The sequence below is a fragment of the Brachionichthys hirsutus genome, unplaced genomic scaffold (genome assembly GCF_040956055.1).
Source record: "Brachionichthys hirsutus isolate HB-005 unplaced genomic scaffold, CSIRO-AGI_Bhir_v1 contig_1024, whole genome shotgun sequence".
In the NCBI taxonomy this organism is placed as follows: Eukaryota; Metazoa; Chordata; class Actinopteri; order Lophiiformes; family Brachionichthyidae; genus Brachionichthys; species Brachionichthys hirsutus.
The window spans coordinates 1-23,196 of NW_027180716.1; the positions used below are offsets into that span (position 1 = coordinate 1).

The window sequence follows — 23,196 nt, forward strand, 5'->3', positions numbered from 1 at the left end:
TCCTCATTCAAGATCTCCCTGAACAACCACATTAAGGAGCATCAGTGAGAGAAGGCGTACCCCCCCCCCCCCCCCCCCCTACACACACACACACACACCTCTGATAGTAGCTGAGCTCCTCCTGCACCAGGAACAGGTTGGTTTTCAGCTCGTTCCTCTCAAATATGATGTCACGCACCTCCTTCTTGGTGAAGCACGGCTGATCCGGATCCTTCTGATCCACCGCCGGCTTTTTCTCCGACTCGCACGCTGCTTGATGTGAACCGGACTGATGGAATGAACAGAAAACAATTGAAGGCTGCAAGTTTTTAAATCCTCAAAGTGGCGATTTCACACCCTGACTCGAGCGGGAACACGCACACACCTGTAGAAGGGAGCAGGCTCGTGCACGTTTGTCTGGACCGGCCACTTACAGGGATGTTGCTGTTGGCTCTGTCCAGCTGCGCGAGGAGATTTTCTACTTCCTTGTTTTTCTCCTTCAGGTCCGCCTCCGCGTCGGCCTTCCTCTCCACGCTGCTCCTCAGCTGGGCCTGCAGCACGTTCTGCTTGTGTCGCAGCTCGCCATTCATCTTCATGAAGCGCTCCAACTGCTCCTGGAGCTGCCGCACGCACGCACGCACACGCACGCACACACACACACACACACACACACACACACACACGCACGCACACACAGAACGAAACCAAACAATGTCAACACTGTGGGAGTCGTTTAATGGCTGAAAGGAATTCCAGGCATCGCTCCATTGGGGGAGAGACGCTAACTCTCTGGAAACAGACACGCCCACTTGTGGTTGTTATTTAGATAATGTGGGACACATGTCTTCACATAGTTACCATAGACGTGCACGCACACGCACACGCACACGCACACGCACGTGCATACACACGGAATACGCAGACATCTCTGACATGCTGCTTAATGCTCAACAACATGCAACCCCCCCCCCCCCCTTCTGCCCTGATGACATCACTCTGCCCTGCGTGATGTCATTGTGTGTCATTTATGCCATGCAACTTCCCAATTGGTGCATGTGAAATCTGGCTGTGTGTGTGTGTGTGTGTGTGTGTGTGCGTGTGTGCGTGTGTGTGTGCGTGTGTGTGTGTGTGTGTGTGTGTGCGTGTGTGTGTGTGTGCGTGCGTGTGTGCGTGCGTGTGTGTGTGTGTGTGTGTGTGTGTGAGCTTGGTATGATAATAAACACCGATGTTTCCAACATGCCTTTGAAGGACTGACCTTTGTGTCTCCAGTCATAAATGTTTTTGTGTATTTCTAACCCTCAGCAGGAAACACAAAGACTCTATCTTAGTCCTTCAAAATAAAAGTCTCTCTGGAACCGTCGAGTCCTTCGAACACATCAGGAGGGAGCACAGTCGGCCAGAATGTTCCTCCAATTCTATTTCCACAGCTTCCATTAAATCAGCCATTGTAGTTGACATGCACCTTACTGTGTGCGTGCGTGTGCGTGTGTGTGCGTGTGTGTGCGTGTGTGTGCGTGTCCTTACCGCCTCCACCTCCTTGGAGATGGAGGTTATCTCCTGGACTTTAGCCCTCAGTTCATCTCTCTGTTTGTCCACCACCTCCTTCAGCTTCAGCATCACCTCTCGCTCCTGTTGCTGCGCACGATCTGCACACGCACACACACACACACACACACGCACACACACACGCACACACACGCACACACACACGCACACAGCTATAGCTACCATTCATGGAGAAGCATTCGAAAATGTGGAGCAGCGGCACAAACAAACATCTGGGAATCTGACAGCAGCAACATGAACGACCATATTCACCTGCCCCCCCCCCCCGGTTTGTCTCTAGTTGGACTTTCGTTTTCTGCGTCTTCCTGTTTGCTAGTGGGGGGAGGGGGGGGGCAGCCCTGGCCTGAACCTTCGTCCACTTTTAGGACCTCCAAACATTTACTGCAGCATAAAAACCGCAACAACCGGTCCAGCGTCGCCACGGCAACCGTTAACCCTTTGGGTCACCCCACGGGACCGTTAACCCTTTGGGTCGCCGCACGGGACCGTTAACCCTTTGGGTCGATAGACGGGACCGTTAACCCTTTGGCTCACCCCACGGGACCGTTAACCCTTTGGGTCGCTGCACGGGACCGTTAACCCTTTGGGTCGCTGCACGGGACCGTTAACCCTTTGGGTCGATAGACGGGACCGTTAACCCTTTGGGTCGATAGACGGGACCGTTAACCCTTTGGGTCGATAGACGGGACCGTTAACCCTTTGGCTCACCCCACGGGACCGTTAACCCTTTGGGTCGCCGCACGGGACCGTTAACCCTTTGGGTCGCCCCACGGGACCGTTAACCCTTTGGGTCAATAGACGGGACCGTTAACCCTTTGAGTCGCTGCACGGGACCGTTAACCCTTTGGGTCGCCCCACGGGACCGTTAACCCTTTGGGTCGCTGCACGGGACCGTTAACCCTTTGAGTCGCCGCGGTAACCGTCTCGGGGCAGATACCTTCCTGTGCGTGGCTGCCGCTCAGCCTGCTCTGCAGCGCCTCCCTGTCCTGATGGAGCTGCTGCACCTGGACCTGCAGCTCCTCGCACCTGCTCCTCCACTCCTGCTGCTCCTGCTGCTCCTGCTGCGAGTCCTGTTCGGGGGGGAATGGGAGAGACTGAGACACCATGTTTCTGTCCTCGTTGACCTACAGGGGAAGTGGGCGTGTCCACACGGGAGTGTCTCTCCAGATGTTTTCTTCCTCACATATGAACTCCAGCTGTTTGCAGCTTAATGATTGCTAAAGTTTAAACTATCCTCGGAGAGATTATTACTAGTGTGATTAAAAAAAAAATCACCTCCACGCATGTCTGCGGGAAGACGCGTTAACAACGTCATTCCCAAAAGCACGCGTTACTACACGTGCAGCATTCTGCGGTTATTACACTGCTATAACGCCCTGAACGCAGCGCTCCTCTCACCTGCAGTTCTCCTCCCAGGTCGGCCTCCTCGCCTTCCCTCGCCGGCCTCCTCCTCCTCCTCTGCTGCTGGAGCTGCAGAGCCTCGAAGGTCTTCATCAGCTCCTCTTCCTCCAGCCTTTGGGCGCTGCTCCGGGACGCGCAGCTCTCCAGCAGCTCCAGAACTTTCACCATCTTCGGCACCAGACCCGCAACGTTCTCCTCGCCGCAGCGGTCGATCAGCGTCTCCAGCTCGGCTCCGATCAGCTTGGCGATCTCGTAGACGTCATCCACCGTGAGGGCAGAGAACGTCTTGAGGAGGCAGCCCTCCGCCTCGCGTCCTTCCATGCCCGTCCGTCCACAGTCCACGCGGGTTCACGCGGGTTCACGCGGGTTCACGTCCCACGTTCTGCAGCCGCTACCGAAAGTGAGAGTTGCCTTTCAGCGCCGAGCTGCGATCCATGATGAGATGAAAACGGAACCGAAAGGCCGCTCCGGTGCGCGCGCAGCGTCCAACTCTCCTCAAAGACACGCCCGAACTGCCCTTGTTCGTTTTTCTGGACGTCCTGTGACGTCACTGCGACCACCGAAACACTGACACCGAGTACCGGACAACGGTAAGTATCAGGAGGGCAGACGGTCCAGCTGTCTGCTCCTCGTAGGACCCGCCCACTTCTCCGACCAATGACATTCGAGCTCTGCTCTGGTGACGCGCGGACGGAGCCAGAAAAGCCCCGTGACGGAATAATAAAAACAATATAAAACAGTTCCCCTCCCACCTCTGCTGAACTTCCTTGATTGGTCCAAACGCGTTTTGGTGACAGGACCGATCAGCGGTTCTCAAATAGTGGGGCGCGCCCCCTGGAGGGTTGCGGTGCGATGCCAGGGGGGGGGGCGCGTATTTACCCTCCAAGCATGCTTTACTTCGCAGGTGTACGAGACCAAAGTGTAATTACACATCCACTACAGTAGGTGGCAGTGGCGCGTTCATTGTCAGAGTGTGCGCGGGGAGTAACAGCTCTGTGGTGAGCCAGGCGGAGGTAGCGAGACAACCGGAAGCTAAAGACGGAGGTAGCGAGACAACCGGAAGCTAAAGACGGAGGTAGCGAGACAACCGGAAGCTAAAGACGGAGGTACCGAGACAACCGGAAGCTAAAGACGGAGGTACCGAGGCAAACCGGAAGCTAAAGACGGAGGTAGCGAGACAACCGGAAGCTAAAGACGGAGGTACCGAGACAAACCGGAAGCTAAAGACGGAGGTAGCGAGTCAACCGGAAACTAAGACGAGGAAATATGACAAAGCGGATGTAGCGCTTGGCTTCACGGTGATTTTGTAAAACGCTTGTAGTTTAGATAAGGATTTAATTTATCTATTTTAATTTCAGGCAAATTAAAAATAATGTTAATAAAGGTATTCCTTGTTGCAACTTGGTTTATATTTCTTTATTTTTTTTCTTTGTTAATAAAGATGTTATGCAGAGGTACGCTGAACAATTTTGACAAATTACATAATTTATAGTGGGGGGGGGCGTAACAGAAAATAAATGAGAAGCGCTGCCCTCGACCGACCACACCTTTCAGGTAGGACGATTAACAGGATGAATCAGAATTAGCTCCGATCCGAGGGGGGGGGGGGGTTCTTTCTGTGCGCATCTCGAGCTGGTTAATGCTCAAGACTAGAGCCTGAATACAGACTTTAACACGCAGAACTGCACTAGGAAATTATGTCAGTAACCGCCTGATTAAATGTTGATCAAACACCCCACAAGGACTGAGAGGACGGAAGCCCAAACAGGACAAACTACCGTGAAGCCCGTTTCAGCAGGAACCAAACTCGCTGCGTCCTTTATGGTGTTGATTTTGGCCTCTACGATGAGGGAACCAAGTCAAGTCGAGTTCCCGACAATTAGAGAAGCAGTTTACACGACAACAGAACATTTACTTTAAAAAAAACTGATCTTTATTTAAACCCACGCTACTTTGTGACACGACGTACAGCACAATATCACCGGGGATAGCTGGATGGGAATACAAATTTAAACTCAATTGGTTCAATATGAGGGTTTGCTCCTTTTGAAATACCGTAATGTTAAGCAGACAAAATTCTATTGATATATTGTAAACTACAGACAAATCCAGATGTGCTTAGATGTAGGAGACAGCATCGTCCAAATGTAAAAGAGCAACTAAAGAAAACTGTAGAAAAAAAACAACAACAACAAAAGACTCCTAAAATGTCCCAAAGCTTTTACAAACATCGGTTGCATTTGGTCAACAGAACTATTACGAGGGTCTTCCTGGGCCGGTTCCACGTCCTTCCTGCCGTCTCTCAGGCATACATGTCCTCCCGGTCCGCATTATAGATCTCACCCTCCTGCAGCGAGGCGAAGTTGAGGAAGTGCGAGGGCCGGTGGACTTCGTGGTAGAACTCCTTCGGGTTGGACAGCTGGAGGTCGTACTTCATGTTGGGGTCATGGCGCACACCTGGAGCGAGACGAGCGAACAGATCAAGCCGCGCACGTTCACGGCGCAACGGTGACGACATTTTCTGACATCGCTTGGAGCCGAGGCCGAACTGGAAAACTCAAATTAATCAAACAGAGCGGAAACATCAATGAAATGGAGGACGCCGGCGACTCACCCATGAAGTTGTAGTTCCAGGACACCTGTCCGGGCACCATGAAGAAGCCCAGGAAGCGATCAGAAAGCAGCATCTGCACCCTCTCGTAGTGGGACGGCAGGTAGCCTTTGGGGTTGTTGCCCTTGTCCGTGTTTTGCCGGCCCCACTCGTAGCCGCTGGGCGTCAGCTTGTAAGCCGTCAGCGTGCACGAGCCCGGCGTGAAGCTAAACACAAATAAAACGGTGAAGTTATTCTTCCCCCCCAGCTTCAGTCCTTCCTGCCCGTCGGCTGCAGCGACGCACCTGCACGTGATGATGATGGTCTTCTCTCCGTCCCAGGACGGGTTGTCGGCCATGACCTTGGCGTGGGTGGTGACGTCCTGCGGGGACAGCTGGGGCGACTCGTTGGGCTGAGTGTGAATCCAGCCGAGCGGCTCCATCTCCTGATTGGCGGACGCGGACTCGTTAGGAACTGCGTTACGAGTCGTTTCAAACGCAACGCGTTCTTTTCTTACTTTGAGGTACTCGTGGCCGGGCAGCTGGTTGGGGAGGTGAACAGTCTGGTGAGTGCCCCACTGAGGCACCATCACGATGCAGCGGATCTCCTTCACCTGGGGGTTGTCGGGGGGGCTGGTGCCGTACAGGTAGCCGGCGATCTGAAACCGCACGGCGGGGCCGTTACGTCGACAGACGCCGCTCGTTTCTCCGCTTTCACGCCGAAGCGGCGAGCGGAATAATACATCGGAAGGACGTCGTACAAACCTGCGCTCGCAAATCGGAGATGCAGATGAACTTCTTGAGGACGTTCTTGGGGAGGATGTAGGTGTAGCCCGTCTCCTTGATGTCATCCGACGACACGTAGATGTGGTTTGTCCGGAGGTGGAGGTTGGCAGCGGAAATGGCTCTGAGAAGGAAGAGCAACGCGAGCGGCTCAAACACGCTTCCCTCTGGAAAGGTCAGCGCCTCGAACGCCGCCTCACCTGACTCGCCACTCGGTCTTGGAGGAGAAGGTCTGGGTCTCGTAGTTGGAGGTGGTGGAGGTGATGATCTCGTCGCCGTGCTTGTTGACGGTCCGGGTCTGCGTGGCCGTGAGCTGCGACTGCTCTTTGGTCTGCTTCTCGATCTCGGCTATTTGCTGGCGCTGCTGCGACGGCGCAGAGATCTCCATCCCCAGGATGATGTCCCGGATCTCCGACTGGGTCAGCGAGGCCACGTTGACGCTGGGCGAAGACGAGGGAAGCATTCGCGTCTACATCGTGTCTGACTTTATTCCGGGACCGTGCCGATGCCGCGCCGCGACGCTTACTTGTTCTTTTTGCCGTAGTCGGCCAGAATGAGGTCTTTGAGCTGCACCTCCACCTTGATCCACTCCTCATCGGTGAGCGTGGGCCAGATGTGATGGGGCTCGGTGATGGTCGTCTTGTCCGGCTTCAGGATGACTTTGGCGCGGTCGTTGTTGACGTGCAGCGCTCTCAGGATCAGGATGAGTCGGGAGAAGGCCTAGAAACGAGAACAAATGTATACTATATTCCAGGGGTCAGGAACCTATGGCTCGGGAGACAGATGTGGCTCTTTTGATGGCTGCATCTGGCTCGCAGACAAATCTTTAATTATATATAAAAAAAAAGTTTTTGTTACACTCCTTTGCGAAAGAGCAAACCGGCGACTGGAAAGCCGGTTCGCTCTGAGGCAGCATATCAGACAAAGTCCGGCTTATATACGGCGTTCTGCTCACCGGGAAAGGGACAAACGGCGATTGATAGCGGGTCGGTCTGCGTGTCAAACCAGTAATCTCAGTGGGAAAGTGGCAAACATACATGTTGTTGCGTCTATCTATCAATCGCCTAGGCAACACAGTGTTCAAGTGGGGTTGCTGTATTTTGCTGTCGTAAATAGCGGTCGATGTGCAAAAGGGTTCGCCCAACGGCCTGTTGTGAGATCAGGAAGTAAACTTCCCTCTTTTTAATCGCGTTATCGGCTCGACAGCATAACAATGTCATTAAAAATAATCCGGAGACTTATTGTACTTTAAACGTGTTATTACATAAAATGCACACATTTACTTGTATTTAGTTTTAAACATATTTTATGGCTCTCACGGAATGACACGTAAAAATATGTGGTGTTAATGGCTCTCAGCCAAAAAGGTTCCCGACCCCGGCTCTATACTGTATCCGTGTGTTCGGCAGGTGTGCAGGGACACGCAGGCATGCAGAAACTCACCGTGTAAGAGGAGATGGTCTTGAGCCAGTCGTCGTAAAGGTTGAACAGAACCATCTGAGGCTCTGTGGCCTTCAGGATGAGGTCTCCAAACTTCTCCACCTTCAGACAGGCCTGGAAGGGGAGCTGCAGCTCAGAACCTTTAATCACGATGTTGGGGAAATCGAGCAAGTGGACCTGCAGAGACAGCAAAGACACCGATTTATAGGATCCGAGACGATCCCGCGAGGCTTTCAAACGCCACAGAAGCTCCGAGCATGAGTCGCACCTCCAGGGGATCCAGCATGCCCTTCCTGGTCACAATAATCTGTTTGGGCTGCTCTTCCACAGGGAGGGAGCGAATCAGGGCAGCCACTTCTTCAGCCGTCTTCCATTTGGCCAGCTACAGACAGAGAAACATTAAATAAACCATCTACGCGTTCACTTCACTTCACGGAGTAAAAAGACGATTGTGCAACTTGTTCGCGGTTCATCAGCTAAGCTGTTAGCTAAGCTGTTAGCACTACTGCCTGTGATTCTCACTCTCTCTGTGTGTATATATATTGTTTCTTAAGAGAGAGAATTTAGTTTGTTATGATGTGTGCCTTAAGCCGTGGGCCTTCTCACGATTTTATTATGCTCGCATAATGACAATAAAGTATCTTGAATCTTGAATCTTAAATCTTGAATCTTAAATATGAAAGACGGCCTAACCGGAGGGCTCGCAGAACAAATGTTAGACTTCTAGAACCGGAAAAGGCCGATTTGCTCAAACAGCTAAAGTTTATAGAAAGATTTCTAGTACCAAAAGCGTGTTATTTAAAAGGCGCGAGGCTGAGATCGAGGCCAAACCTGTCCCAGACGTTTCTGTCCGGCCCACACAGACGTGTGAATGATCTTCAGGAAGAGTTGGCCAGTCCTGGGGTTGAAGATGAAAATGGCTCCATTGATCGGTTTTGTGGTCAAGTTGCCCTCAAAGGTCTGTCAAAGGTAGACGGAAAAAACCAACAACAACACGTGACTAAAGAAGAAAGATCATTCTCAATATTCTTTCGGATAAACAAACCCATTCAGACACTTTATTTACAACATCAAGCAGGCGGCATTCCAGAACGACGCTCGTTCGTGGTCCAACGCAAACGCCACGGCTCAGCGCTCACCTTGTGGATCGTGACTCGGTACACGTTGGTGTCGTCCACAAACCAGATGATCTGGTTGGAGAACAGCTCTCCGTAGTTCTGCGAGGACAGATAGGGCTCCGTGGGCTCGGACGAGTACAGCTGCAGGCCTTTGCGGATGCGCTCCCTGAGCACGTACAGGGCCGGGTTGGCCTTCATGATCTTGGCCATGGCCTGCTGGATCAGTGGCTTGCTGCCTGGGAACCAGTTGCCGTAGCCGCTGTGGCGGGAGAACCAGCTCTCATTATATTTACGAAATCAAAATCGGGAACAGAATTACTTGACTCCTTGAGCAAAACAATCATTAGGCGCGTTTACATGGACAGTTAATCGGATTAAAAGCCTGATCGGAATAAAAATGCTTCATGTATAAATCGGATTAGTCTGACCCGATCAAGATTCGATCACGATCGAGAGGGGGTGGTTTATACCGATTGATGATCCGATCAAGGCGCATGAAAACACTTATTCCGATGTTTCGGTACAAGCCGTCCTTTCTGCGCACGTCTGTGACGTCAGCTAAACGCGCTGCTGCTATTCCCTGAAGCTAGCTGAAGCAGAGCAAGCGAAAGACAGAACCGGTCAATATCGGAGACAAACATGTTGCCGGAGACATTAAAGGAGGAAACTAACGGAGAAAACTGGCAAAATAACGCTGACGTTTCAAGCAGAAAGGGGCGGAGCCATCTTTTGTTTACAACGGAAGTCGCTACGGCTTCTTCTTCTACTATTTCTGGTATAAATTGCACATGTCAAAAAAAAAAACATCAATCGAAAGTGTGATGCATGAACACGCAAGTCCTAATCGGGTCATTATTTTTAGGGTCCGTGAACACAGTGCATCCGATCACAATTTTACTCCGAACTCTGATCGGATTAGAGAAATGTCCATGTTCAACGCAGCCAGTGTCTCGTAGCCATGCTAGACGATCGGCTAATGTCTTATGTTAGTCACTAACCCACGCTTGGAACACTCCTCACCTGTGGAGGTTGTAAGCCAGGTCGATTGCGATCAGCACGCCGGTGGGGGAGGGGTAGATACTCATGTTGTCCGTGGTGTAGTCCAGGAACTTGGCCCTGGCGTAGCGCTCAATGTCATGCGAGTCATAGTCGCCCCAGCGCAACTGAATGTCAATCCAGTACTTCTGGGTGGTGGTGCTGTCCATCACGTCCCTGGAGGCAGTGAGACACTCGTTAACGGTGACCCGGTTCTGGTCCGAAGGGTTCTTAGTGCAACCGGAACAACCCTCAAAAAGAGGAAAGCACAATTCAAGGACTCCTACTTGGAATCTGCGAGCAGCGACGGGCGAGAGACGTTCCACTTGTACGACGCGAAAAGGAGAATGTCTGCGCAGGACGAGTTCATCTTGTAAGACTTCCTGGGGTGGATTGTCTCCTTCTGCACCGTCTCGATCTCGAGAGCGTCCAGCTCCTGATCAAAGACCTGCGAAGAAAAACAGAAGACATCAGCGCATCTGTGGGGCGGCCATGTCGATGAGAACGCAGGAAAAAAAAAACCCGAGTCCACAATGATTCTGGTGCTCTGGAAAGTTAAAGGCGCCCCCCCCCCCAGAATGAGGTAAAAAAAACGAAACTGACCTGACAAAGATCCATCACGATGCTCTCATGGATCTTTTGCCACAAGTGAGCCCTGAAGATCTGAATGAGGGAAATCTTGAGGGTGGGAATTTTGCCGTGCATGAAGATTCCCGTCAAGTCAAGCTGCACCTGGAAACCCACGTAGACCTAAAACACAGGGACAGAAATGGAACATAAAAACACAAGAGCTCTTCATTCTGCCCTTTCCCTCAGAAATATGCAAATCGATCCATCTCTAAATGCTGATTGGACTGACGTTGGCTCTGTTGATTGTGGGCGACCACCACAGAGTGAAGCGACGGTTGGGGATCTGGTTCAGTCCAGACCTCTGGGCATTAGTCAGCTTCTTCCATTTCATGGACTCCTCGAAGCCGCTGGCCTTCTCCCTTTAGCCCCCAAACAGCAAAAAATATTGAATTGACCAATTTCATGGGAGGAAAAACAGAAACTCCTAAATTGTACCGGTTACGTAGAAATTTAACAGCGAGACATTGACAAAGAAAAGAAATGGAGCACAAAAAAGTGTTTGTTATTCCATTTCTCTAGAGGACTCTCTCTTCACAAGCACTCGTTGCGTTTAAGTGCTCTTACCAGAAGAGCCCCTCCCAGGTGGGAAAGTAAGTGCCTTTGAAGAGGGTGTGTTCCAGGATGCCTTCGACGCCGCCGAGCGCCTGGATCATGTCTGTGCGGTAGTTGTTCAGGTTCCACAGCTTGCCGTCGTGTCTCTGGTGCGTCCACCAGAAGGGATTCTGCTTCAGCACCTGCATTCAAACGAACCAAAGATCAAGAGTTAAAAGCAAAAGCACATTCACACACATTCCCAAATTCCCTTTGGGATCAATAAAGTATTTACATTCGTTTCAGAGTTACAGCATATCATCATACCGTTACATTGCAATTATTAAAGAAACAGACAAGATCTGCCTATAATGCACAATTTAATCAAGATTACAAATAAAAGATTGATCTTAAATTAGGCACCAGGCATTGATGGTAAAAGGTCATGCTTTACTGAACAGTGTTTTGATTGTTTTAATGCAACAACCTTCTCTCTGCAGTCTCCTTAGTCTAAAGTTGCTTTCACACCAAGCCGTTTGGTCCGCTTTAAACGGACCAGAGTTCGTTTCTACGGATAGTCCGCTTCGTTTGGGCAGGTGTGAAAGCTCATCCGAACTCTGTTGCAGATCAAATAGGTGAGCTCTGGTCCGCCTGGCATGTGAACCCTGGTTCGGTTCGTATGTGTGAAAGCTCACCGGCACCTAACGTACGTAGTAACGCTATACGCAGTGCGTCTCGGGTCGAGGACGTACAGCGCGCACTCCGAACCAAAACAAACATGGGAGAAGGCGGGATTTCCCCTCCTGCTTTTCTATTATCTTCCGTTAACAATTATTAACAATTATCACTTAATCGAGGTGCTTTGGCCTGAAACCCAGTTCTGAAGGCCTCCTTCATACCTGGTACTGTTTGAAGTCTGTCCTGACTCTCCAGCCTTTGTCGTATGCCAGCGTGTGTCTGTCCTTCTGGAAAAGTGTGTTGATGCGGGGGATTCCTCTGTCCCACGAGTCCTCCAAGTCCTCCAGGGTCAGACGCCTGAAGCAGAGACGACCAGAGCTTGACCACTTTCGGCTCGCGTTCATACGGAATCAGCGTAGAACAGCAGAGGGCGTATGAATCCTCGTTGTTTGAAGACACAAAGACGTCCGATACCTGTTTTGGGCGATGGCCTCCTGTCTTTTCAGAGCGTACTCGGCCCAAACCCTCTGAGAGTCTATGAACTCGCTCTCCCACGGCTGAATGTACCGATACAGGTTAGGAATGAGCTGGTCCTCTTCATGGCTCATTCCAGACCGGAAGTGGGTGATGCCTACATCCGTCTGCTTGGACCACCTGGTGGGAGGGACGGAGAAGCACCGAGACGTTTAACTCGACACACGCGATGCCGTCAGACAGCTTTGGACGCCAACGTACCTCAGATCCGACTGTGGAATGAGCACGTGGCCCATGGACAGCATACCGAGACCGCCCAACTCCTTTGGGGTGTAGAAGACCACGGGGGGGAAGCGGCTCGGCATTTTGGAGTTGAGCCCAATCTTGATACGCGTCTGGATCTTGTTCTCGCATTTCACCAGCAGGTCCAGGAGCTCCTGAGTGTTGACCACAGCCTCACGGAAATACGTCATCAGACCGATCAGCGCCGTGTTCCATTTGTTCACAATCTGGAGGGGAAGACAGGTCGGCGAGAAATACTCAGGTAAGGGAACTGCATCCATGACTAAAAGTTCATTTGTTTGGCATCACAGGTAAAACGCTGCAGATGAGAGGGCGCCGCCCACTGACTTTCGTGAACGTGGTGGATCCAGAGGCCATCAGGATCTGGCGAACCCTGTTGTGGAAGCGCTGCATCGATTCGTCGTCAACACGCAAGAAGCACTGCGCAGTCCTCTCTTTGGTCACCTGCGCGTGAAAATACAGTCGAGGGAGAACTTCAAGAGGACCGTGACGCAGACGTGGTCAACGTAACGCTGAACAGGAAGTCCTCACCTCGTTCTGCAGGTTCCACACGCCGTCCTTGTGCGTGAACTCCTCGTAACTGGTGCGGCACTTTGGTAAAATACGGCACTCGAAGCCGCACATGTTGAAGAGTAGATTGGGGTTGTCCTTGCTGTACACGGAGACAAAGCTGTTCTCCCACTGGATGGTGGTCACCGACCTGGGGAGGCGGTTCTTGATGTCCCAGAACACGGCACGCCCGCTGGGAAGAACGACACCAGAAAAGTTACGTCCCAAATGTGGTCGAACAAATAGAATGTTCAAAACAGGATTAGATGAAGGACGAAGGAGGAAACTCACAGGTTGACGTCGTGCTTCATCAGCCTCATGCGGGCGTCCCGCGGCCAGCACTTCTTGTTGTTGTAGCCCACGATGTTCTCGTTGTTGGGGTCGGGGTGCTCCGTCAGGTACCTCTGAATCAGATCTCTGGCCTCGTCGGCGGTGAACCTGCCGGCGCCGGGGAAACACAAACGCATCGTTTTCAGCGAGCCGCGCTGGAAGACGCTAGCGGCTCATTTTCAAAACGCCGTGCAAGATTTTTTCAAACTCGTATTCACAGAAAGGATTTCCTAAACTCGTGCTACGAATGGAGTCTTAGACTTGGAGAGTCAAAAGTACCTGAAGAAGATGTGGATGCGGTCGATGTAGCGACAGTACAGTCGGATCGGGTGGGCGCTTTCCGTGGCCGTGTCTTGGAAACTCAGGAAGTCGTTTGGAATCTGAGGCGGCCCTGCCATTTCACTGGCCCGGTGCAGGCCGAGCACCAGAAGGTCCATCACCAGGCCGTAGTACTGCACGATGAACGAGGCAAACTGGAGCCCCCTGATGATGCCGTAAGAGTTGGTGTGGTTCATGTCCTAGACGGGCGAGAAACAAAGAGGAAGACGTTCAAGATGAAACCTCGTCAAAATGGACGCCGAGAGTCTAAAGGGGAATAAAATGAAACTAAACCGAGCGTTGCTGATACACAGGAGGTATTTATAGCGCCATTTGTGACTCCTCACCTTGTAATTAATGACCACGTTGTTCTTGGCCGTCATGTAATCCGCGATGTTGTGATCGACAATCAGACGCAGCAGCCGGTTCAGGAGGGTCAGGTCAATCTTCTCGTACATCTTCTCGTAGCGGGACTCGAGCATCACGTTGCACTCGCCCTCTGCAGTCTCCCACACGTCCTGCAAGTTGTTGATGCCTGGGAAAGAAACCGCAGCACGTCCAACTCGCGGTACTGGATACAAAGCTTCTGAATAAACACCACTTGACGAGGCTTTCGTGCAGCAGATATGCGACTCTTGGCTCCTCCCGACCGAGATTCTGAGCAGCGGCTGACCTTGGCACCACTTGTAGACCAGCAGTGGTGGCGGCTCAGTGTCGGCAGGTTTGATCCAGGGCGGGAAAAGGCGCCTCTTGTCCGCCTCGTACCACAGGTACTGGTCCAAGTACGCGTCGGTGATCTTCTCCAGAGGCTCCACGTCATAAACGGGCACCAGATGACTGTACAGGTCCATGAACTCGATGCCCACCTGGAGAAAAGACGGAGTGGTCTAATCAAAGAGAGGGCGACGGGCTAACAGCGTGCGGACGGCCCAAACGATATGGTCACCTCTTTGAAGGCTCTCTGGGTGAGCAGGTGACGTTTGATCCTGGATAGCGCCTCGTGGGGATTATCGTACGCCTGCTCGATCAGCCCCAGCTCCTCCCTCTGACTTTGGTTCAGGCGAGACTTCACACTGGGAGACGGCGAAACGCAAAATCGATTTAGAAGCTTCGCTACCGCAGCTACCGCAGCTACCGCTCCTGCCGCCGGCTACATCCGTGACCGAAAGGCGCGCACCTGTACGCCTCCTTCAGCCTCTCCAGGGCCAGGATGAGCAGCTTGGTGTCGTGCTTGTAGGACAGTGGAGGGAAGGGGATCGGCGAGAAGCGCCGACTCTCCAGCCAGTGGACGGTGGTGGTATATATGGCCACGGCCTCTTCGGCGGTGATGTAGGGGCCGTCCTGTCGGAGGAACACGGAGACTTTATCCACAGATGAAACGATACAGGCCACAGCGTCCGTGCATTAAGTTAGTAAATGATTAGATAATGATGAATACGAACTCAAAGAACCGATATCTGAATGATGAGGGTCCGACTGCAGCTGCAGCCGCACATCACAAACCCACCATTCACTTAATGTTCCTCAGTTTCTTACGCACAGGCAAGCAGACCAATGCCTGTGCGACTTCGTGTGAGGATTTCATCCAAATCAAATTCATCGGTCCCCAGACACTCGGGGCAGCCGGTCCGATGATCCCGTTCATCAAGCGGTTGGTCGATGCAGACGCCGCCACAGGCTTCTTTAAGGTCGCCGACCGTGACGTTACAGTGCTAACGCTAGCCATTAAGAAGGGGACTTCCTCTCTCTCCCGTTTTACCTTCAGGTAGTTGTGCTGTCGCTCCTGCTCGGCTTTCAGGTACAGACGAGTCAACCGGCCCAGGTTCTTCTTGCACACCGTCTTGTCCACGGTGGCCCCGCGGCGGATTCGCTCACGGTTATAATGAGCAGTGTTCGTCCACCAGTCGGCTTTAGCTTTCACGTAGCGCAGGATCATGTTCTCGATGGGGGTCGGCAGGCCCGGGACCTGCAATTGAATTTTTTTTTTAACGTGCTGCGTGGGTTTTAAACATTAGACCATCCCCACACATCTCAGACACGGCGAACGGGATCTCTGGAATCCACCGACCTTCCAGGGAATGTTGGCCTTCCAGCACCTCCAGGACTCGCTCAGGTGCTGCAGTATGGTTCTCGCCTTGTTCTGCTTGATGCCCTCCGGCATCATGTCCAGAATGTCATGCATCACAGCAGCACGCAGCTCCAGATCGAAGTGGGACTCGACGCGCTGCTTGGTAACCGTCTTGGCCACGCCCTTGGAGTGACGCCCTGTTCAGGGCGGCCGAAAGCAACACAAACATTTGTTGAAATTACGCCAACGTTCCCGGCAAAACACAAATCTCTCTCTGTACACGCCATTTTGTATTTGGAGAGATGGTGGACGCCATGTTTGCATACCTTCAAATTGCCTGGCCAGCAGATTCCCCAGCCACCGCTCCAACAGCGGCGTGATCCCCCTCATGAAGAAGAGCCACACCCTCCAACCGGGGGCCCAGAAGCCACAGCCTGGACCCTTGCCCACAGGACCCTGATTGAGAGAGGAAATGCATTGGAGATTACAAAGGGAAGAAGAACAAAGCGTTGGCAGACGAACCCAACCCCGTTTACGTACGGTGTTGAAGCGGTAGTAGATGAGATGCTTCAGGTCTTTGCACATCCGGATTTGTCTCATCAGCTTGTACTTGTAGCGGTACATCCCCGTCAGCTGACCCACGTGAGCGAAGATGTACTGCAGCCCATCAGACAACTAGGATAGAAAGGATTCCTGATTCATTAGGATCAAGCAAAACAAACACCTATAATAATACACAGGTATTAAGCTAAGGGCCCAGCGTGTAGGGTGGGTTGTCCAATCATCAGTAGGTCGGTGGTTCGAATCCCAGCCCGGGCTGTCTACATGTCGAACTGTCCTTGGGCAAAAAAGCGCTTTAGGAATGGAGCCCATTTAATTGTAAAATGTCTCCATCAGTAAAAGCGATGAATAAAAATCATACGAATACAACAAATACAAACACGTCAAGAAATTAAACCTTCGAAGCATTTAATGTGTTAAAAGAAAAACGAGTTTGTCCTACAGTGCAGGCTGTGAGAAAGTAAAACCTTCATGTTACTGAAAATCTAAAACTGATCCAGAATCCAGGATCTCTTTTGGATCATCAAAATTTTATCAACTGTTCCCGTTAACATTCCCAGTATTTCCTTAACATTTCATCCAGCGCCGCTCAGAACTTTTATTTTTGTTAGTTATCTTGCTGAAAGACAGACGTAACCCCCGGCAACGGTAATAATACTGAAAGGGGAAAAACAAGAACAGATACAACCAATCCCGTTTCTGAACTTACCTGAAAGGCATCGACGTTTCCTAGTCTGTACTGGACGTGACTGTCGACCACCAGTTTGCTGAGACGGAGCACTTCTCTGCACAAGTGGAAGGCATTCCCGAATCGGGACTTCTTTCTTTCCTGGGTGACACAAACAAGACAAGAATATATATGTACAGTAGTCCCTCATTTTCCGCAGGGGTTACGTTCCAAAAACAACCCGCAATAAGTGAAATCCGCAATGTAGCGATCTTTATTTTTTTTTAATTATTATACATGTACATAAATGTTTTAAGGCTGTAAAACCCCTCACCACACACTTTATACACGTTTAACAGTCAGGCATTAATCTAAATAGATTGTTTCAGTATTATAGAATGAAACCAAAGATTAAAACCTTTTCAGAACTAAACATTTGTTTGATGAATATAAATATATAGTACGTACAGTAAACGTTTTCCTGTTAATAATGTTAAGGCGTGCAGGTCGAGGAAAGAGTCGCTCGGAGTGCAGAAGAACAAATATTCTACTCGTGCTGTCTTTAGCCTCTCATGCTGCTTTATTGGATAGCTTAGCACAGCGGAACGGCAGCGCGGCTAGCCGGCTACATGTATCAACAGGAAGAAACGTGGCCTAAAAGGGACGTGACGTTATTGCTCCTACAAAATAAAAGCCTCTTTTTACACAGAGAATAAGAGCGCTATAAAACAAACGCTTAACAAATAAACATGATAGCTTTTAGAAATAATCAATTTAATTTTAATGATCAACCTACGAGGTTGAACACATAAGAAGTTATTAATAGCAACTCGCGCGTATCTCACAGTCCCTCCGACCGCACCTTCCCTTGCGCCGTTTCAAGGCGCGTTCAAGTGCAAAAAATAAAATCTGAAAAAATGCATTAAAACTCCGCGAAGCAGCGAAGTCGCAGAAGATGAACCGCATTATATCGAGGGACTACTGTATATATTAAAAACTGGTATTGATGACTTTATGACAAGGACACAGTCAAGATGCAGAAATGGCATCTAAATCATAAGAATATGGGAAAAAGAGGGCAACCTTTGAGTCAAAAGAAAAACATTTTTATTCATGCATTACTGTTCAGTTAGGCCAGGGGTCCCCAAACTAAGGCCCGCCTCCACATCTGGTCTCTGAACAATACCAGAGACCAAATTAATTAATAAAAAATATTTTCCTTTCCATACAACACGAGTAGCCGGTGGGGGGATCAATAATGGAATGGGGTGCATTTAAGAGGCGTCATTAATCAATCTTTTGTTCACTCAAAATAATATCGATAGAGGAGAATATAATATTCTGGAGAAAAGCATTTTTCCTTTTGTTTGGGACAATTCACATACGACCAGAAAGTTAATGTTCCATGGACTTTTATTCTGTGACAAACCCGGAAAGGGATATTTAGTTATTATTTATTTTATTAATAGTGTTATTTATTTTATGAGTGTTATTTATTTCCAGACTCTTTTTTTCTGTGAAGAAAGGGTTATTTAGTTATTATTTATTTTATTAATAGTGTTATTATTTATTTCCTGACTTTTTTTTTTCTGTGAAAACAGGGTTATTTGGTGGCTGTCTGGAAAACAATAAATGTTTAGGCCCCCCTGCCATCGCCACACTTCTCCTGTACAAACTGACCCCGAAGGAGAAGGAAAAGGTTACGTGGCCCCCACAGGAAAACGTTTGGGGACCCCCCGAGTTAGACCAGCAGAATGCCAAAAGAGGAAACGCACAAGCCGGTCTGCCCCGGAGACGCTACCTTCGTGGTCAGAGTCTTGACGGGCTTCAAGTTGAAGTTGTAGTCCAGATGCAGGTAGTTGAGGTTCTTGCGGTGAATGAGCAGGTTGAGCATGTTGTAGCCCTGTCGACAGACCTGCAGGCCCACCTCCACCCAGTCCAGCTTGGTAGACTGAAAGAACTTTGTGGCCTTGAAGGAGCGGAACAGATACCTGGAAGAAGGAACAAAACGACCGCCGATGGCTAAAAGTTCACCCGTCAGGCCCGACGGGATCAAACTGAAGCGTCCGTTGATGCTCACCTCTTCTTCTGAGCCTTGGGCGGTCTGTGCTTGAGCGCATTGAGCACATAGTATTTGAGCAGCTTCTGGTACGACACGCGTACTTTCACCGGCTGCCCTGCGGGGCAGTGCTCGCGGTACCTGCAATACAATTAGGAACCAACCGATGACACTAGAAACGTGAAAATAACTGATTAAAGACAACCCATTTAATGTTGATCGGTAAATACTGTCAACGCCTTAAACAGTTTGTTCGTTCGCTCACCAGTTCTTTATCAAGGGGATGTCAAGGGCACGTCTCGTGCGTCCGGATCGGAGGTTGAAGGGTCGCGGTGCCCAGAGCAGAGCAATGCCATTGGCTGTGTTGTCCGTGTAGAGTGGGGTCTCCTTCAGGAAGGGTTCCACATACTCTGGAAGCTCAAACTCCTCGTCATCATCAGGCAACGGCTCCTGGCTCTGAGCGGAGGCAGGAAAGTGGAATTGGACTTTAAGAACAATGTGGAGAAACAATAAACACGAAGGAACCGTCTATCCTTCCTTCCTTCATTCATTCCTCTGGGAGGTTTAACTCAGATCAAGTTCAACCTCTGGATGCTGAAGGGTGAGCAGAAACTGCAGCTAATTAACCTTTACTTAAACACACACCCTTTGCAGGAGGGCCAAATTCAGATGTTTAAAATGTACTTGTTATGAGATTACAAGCATCCACTCCTACCTTGACAGAATGTCTGTGTGAAATTGGGTTGATCAGTGGATCAAAGTAGAAGGCGGGGAGATCCGGATCCTCCGTCTTGATGAACACCACATTGGGCGTGTGATACCTGCAGGAGTTAAACCATTAGCATCTACTCATTCCTTACAGTCAATATGAATAATGCATTAAATGGACGAGGAACAATTACAAAGGCATTTCACACAACTTTCACCTCAACGAATCTATTTTTCAATGGACTACAAACTTGGGAGACGAAGGAATTATTAATGTCTTACCAAGTGAGGTGGACGTGATGTGGCAAGTTGTTGTACAGGTAGGGGAAGGCGATCTTGTACTCTGTCCTGATAGGCTGCCGGATGATGATCTTGTTGATGTCATTGAACTCGTTCCAGTCTTCGTCTCTGCAGGAGAAACGGAAGAAATCAGCCACAGGACAAGTTATCTGAAATCTGTCCTTTTGTCAGGGGAAAACATGACGTAAAAAAACATTCAACAGGCAACAAAATGAGCATGCAAGCCCTACTCCTGTGGTCTACGTCAGGGGTCTCCAACCACCGGTCCGTGAGGCATTTGTTACCGGGCCGCAAAGAAAGAACAACTAATGTATACAATTTCCGTTGTATCGATTATTAGCGTCTAAAAGGTGTTTTATTTTGAAAAACGACCGGATTTTCTCCAACGTAACAATCGCGTCTTGATACGTTGCTAAAAAAAAACTGCCCTGAACTCGCAAAAATTAATAAAAAGAAACAAAAGTCTTTGGAGAGCTTCTTTGCCGAGGAAAAAAGTCCAACTGAGGAGGAAGAAGAAGCGCCGACGACCTCCAAGAAGAGAAACCAGGACTAAGACTTAAAACTCGGGTATTAACAGCTGATTCGCTCCGTTAACGAGCAATGAAGGGTTCAAAACTGCTTCGGCACATTGAGACCAGAACCCGGATTAAAAGACAAGAACCCGGATTAAAAGACAAGAATGTGGAATTTATGACACAAAAAACCATGAATGACAGAAGTAATTATTGGGACCACAATTTATGGCGAGTAGATATTGTGTAACTATTAATTATTTATTTAATAGTTATCGCAAGTGCATAATATAAAGTTTATTGGTAAGATTATATTCCCCCCCCCCCCCCGGTCCGCGAAAGGATTTCACGGCATGAAACCGGTCCGTGGCAGGAAAAAGGTTGGGGACCGCTGGTCTACGTCACTCATTCATCATTAAATAAAAGCAGGAGGCCCTTACTGGAGGTTGATGTCCCGGACCAATGGCTCAAACTTTGGCCCCCCAGGAATGGCCATATTTAAGGCCTTGGAAGTGAAGAAAGCCTTGAGGTCAAAGAGATAAAAGTAGTTGAAATCCACCAGGTCCGTGAGCAGCTGATTGGCCAATCGGTACAGCGTGGACATCATGGGGAGCGTGAACTGCCAGCGCCGGTAGGTGGTTCCATTCACGAACCTGATGGGACATTAACGTATTAATCGGGTTTTGCCGATTCCGTCTACGCCGAACACGTGAAGCCGCACGCATCCGGGTCAGCGGCCGGAGGGCAGCTCACTTGGTGGCGTCTTTGAGGGGCTGATGCTCGTACAACCACTCGGCACACGACGAGTCTTCGTCGGGGTCCAGTTCCATCTGGATGGCCTCCAACGGTTCGACATCGAGGATGTTGTCGGCGTAGTCCAGCGGCGGCTCCTCGTCGTCAAAGGGCGGAAAGCGCATTCGCTTGAAGTGCCGACGATCGCGCTTCTCGCGACGCATCATGATCCACATGGTACTAAACGGGTGGTTATGGGATACGTAAACACCTCATCGTCATCGGGCAAAGGTAATACATCCCGACATGTTGCAAATCATCGACCTCGGCGCCCCTTACCCCCACTGGGCGATATAGACGGGCTCTATGACCCAGGGGATCTCGTTCACAAAGGAGATGGCTCCCGTGATGTGGTAGAGAACGGGAACGTCTCTGATCTGCTCCCAGGGCATGGGCATGTTCTCCAGCAGCTTCAGCACAGCGTGCGGCATGTACTTCAGTGCGCTGCTCAACGTAAGAAAAGAAAGCAACGCATTGGTCGTGCTGCTGGGGACGGATTCTCTCGGCTGCCGCATTAACCAGTGTAACTGTACCCGAGATACACCCTCTTGTCGTGGCGAAACTTTCTATTGGTCATGTCTCCATGGTCCCTGATGATCTTGCGGACATGCTCAGGCGGCATGTCCTCCTTCTGAGCATCAACAAAGCCGAACTTTCTCTTTTCTGAGTAGCGCTTTGCTTGCAATTGCTGCCATTTTCTTGCTGAAGAGTTCAAAGACATACAAAATTAACAGCTCATAAGATATGCAAGACGTAAGTTTTAAATCGCGCAGCAGAAACAAAACAATACCTTTCTCTTGCAGTTTTTCCTCCGTCATGTAATCCGGAACAGGAACAGGAAGGGGGACGCCTGGAGGCATCGCTGGAGGGACCCCTCTGTAGGGGAAAGTCGCCGCCATGGCGCGTCACCGCTGTAAACACAAACCATCGAGAAATCGACTCAGTTCAGAAACAAAACTCACCGTGAACATTTATTTCAGTCTGAATTTTTGAATCACGGATGAGTACATCCGGTCACATTAGCACAAAGAGCTCGCTTCAACAATTAATGGGTCACCCGCCGTGGCGCTAATACTTCAAAGGCATACTTATACACAGCTAGAAAACATGAACGCATTGTTCGGAACACGGTGTGGAAAACGGGAACCGGCCGAGTCCACACTGGCGCTCCTCGCCGTTAAAGAAGTTCGCTATCGACCATGAGACGTTAGCACCGCCGTGCCGATAGTAGCTAGTCACGAGCTAGCTTAACAACCTAGCGCGCCATGCAGGATCAATTGTTTCGCAAAATTTTAACAGACATAACTAAATACAGTTTCCTACAACAATCCATTATATATATATATAGTTGTATTAGTTTTAACCCTCATTTTCACGTTCATTTTCCCATTTGTAAACATTTCCTTACGTCGAGGTTGCCGCTGTCGACGTAGTTTAGGCCAAACGCAGGTGAAGCTTTAAGCTAGTAAACTAAAACTACAAGCTAACAGAAAAGAAAGCCCGCGCAACACCGCTTACCGTGTTACCGTCACCGGGGATCCTTTATCGAGGCTTTCTGATCACAGCAGGCTACCACAACATCGATTCAGGGCATCACGCACGGACAACGACAGCGGCCGCACGATGAACGACGTTCAGTGGGATTCACAAACAATTTACCAGCGTTACCAGTAGATAGCGGAAGGGTGCTACGTCGGAAAATACGCAAACGTTGGATTTGCGCAACTACGACAATACCCGGATGCTTCAGTTTCCGTCCCACTACCGCCCCCTACGGTGCTGGAGTGTACGCATAAACGCCTTCC

The 23,196-nt window shown here is 50.1% G+C and overlaps 2 protein-coding genes across 2 annotated transcripts; both read right to left on the bottom strand.

The window, feature by feature from the left end:
* Positions 1–8: 8 nt before the first annotated feature.
* On the bottom strand, positions 9–3,267 carry LOC137916539 (RILP-like protein 1; the record flags this gene model as incomplete). The annotated part of the gene is made up of 6 exons (XM_068759527.1): positions 2,944–3,267; positions 2,483–2,606; positions 1,504–1,625; positions 414–599; positions 99–268; positions 9–18 (listed from the first exon to the last, which is right to left on the bottom strand). Coding segments are annotated over exons 1-6 (936 nt in total), but the record flags the coding sequence as incomplete, so codon positions are not given.
* Positions 3,268–4,861: 1,594 nt separating this feature from the next.
* Positions 4,862–22,964, bottom strand: LOC137916538 (pre-mRNA-processing-splicing factor 8-like). Its single transcript, XM_068759526.1, has 43 exons — positions 22,910–22,964; positions 22,182–22,302; positions 21,925–22,093; positions 21,671–21,835; positions 21,353–21,571; positions 21,040–21,252; positions 20,070–20,195; positions 19,795–19,900; positions 19,345–19,535; positions 19,101–19,220; positions 18,822–19,011; positions 17,063–17,182; positions 16,333–16,467; positions 16,119–16,248; positions 15,793–15,989; positions 15,484–15,690; positions 14,902–15,065; positions 14,671–14,797; positions 14,398–14,590; positions 14,072–14,259; positions 13,686–13,924; positions 13,368–13,514; positions 13,059–13,269; positions 12,855–12,971; positions 12,486–12,733; positions 12,225–12,404; positions 11,972–12,107; positions 11,106–11,275; positions 10,771–10,900; positions 10,515–10,661; positions 10,199–10,359; positions 9,897–10,088; positions 8,898–9,135; positions 8,590–8,718; positions 8,027–8,140; positions 7,762–7,935; positions 6,845–7,038; positions 6,519–6,758; positions 6,301–6,442; positions 6,054–6,194; positions 5,842–5,981; positions 5,561–5,763; positions 4,862–5,403 (listed from the first exon to the last, which is right to left on the bottom strand). Exons 2-43 carry the CDS (start codon positions 22,288–22,290, stop codon positions 5,249–5,251), a joined length of 7,017 nt encoding a protein of 2,338 aa, XP_068615627.1. The 5' UTR covers positions 22,291–22,302; positions 22,910–22,964; the 3' UTR covers positions 4,862–5,248.
* Positions 22,965–23,196: the final 232 nt, after the last annotated feature.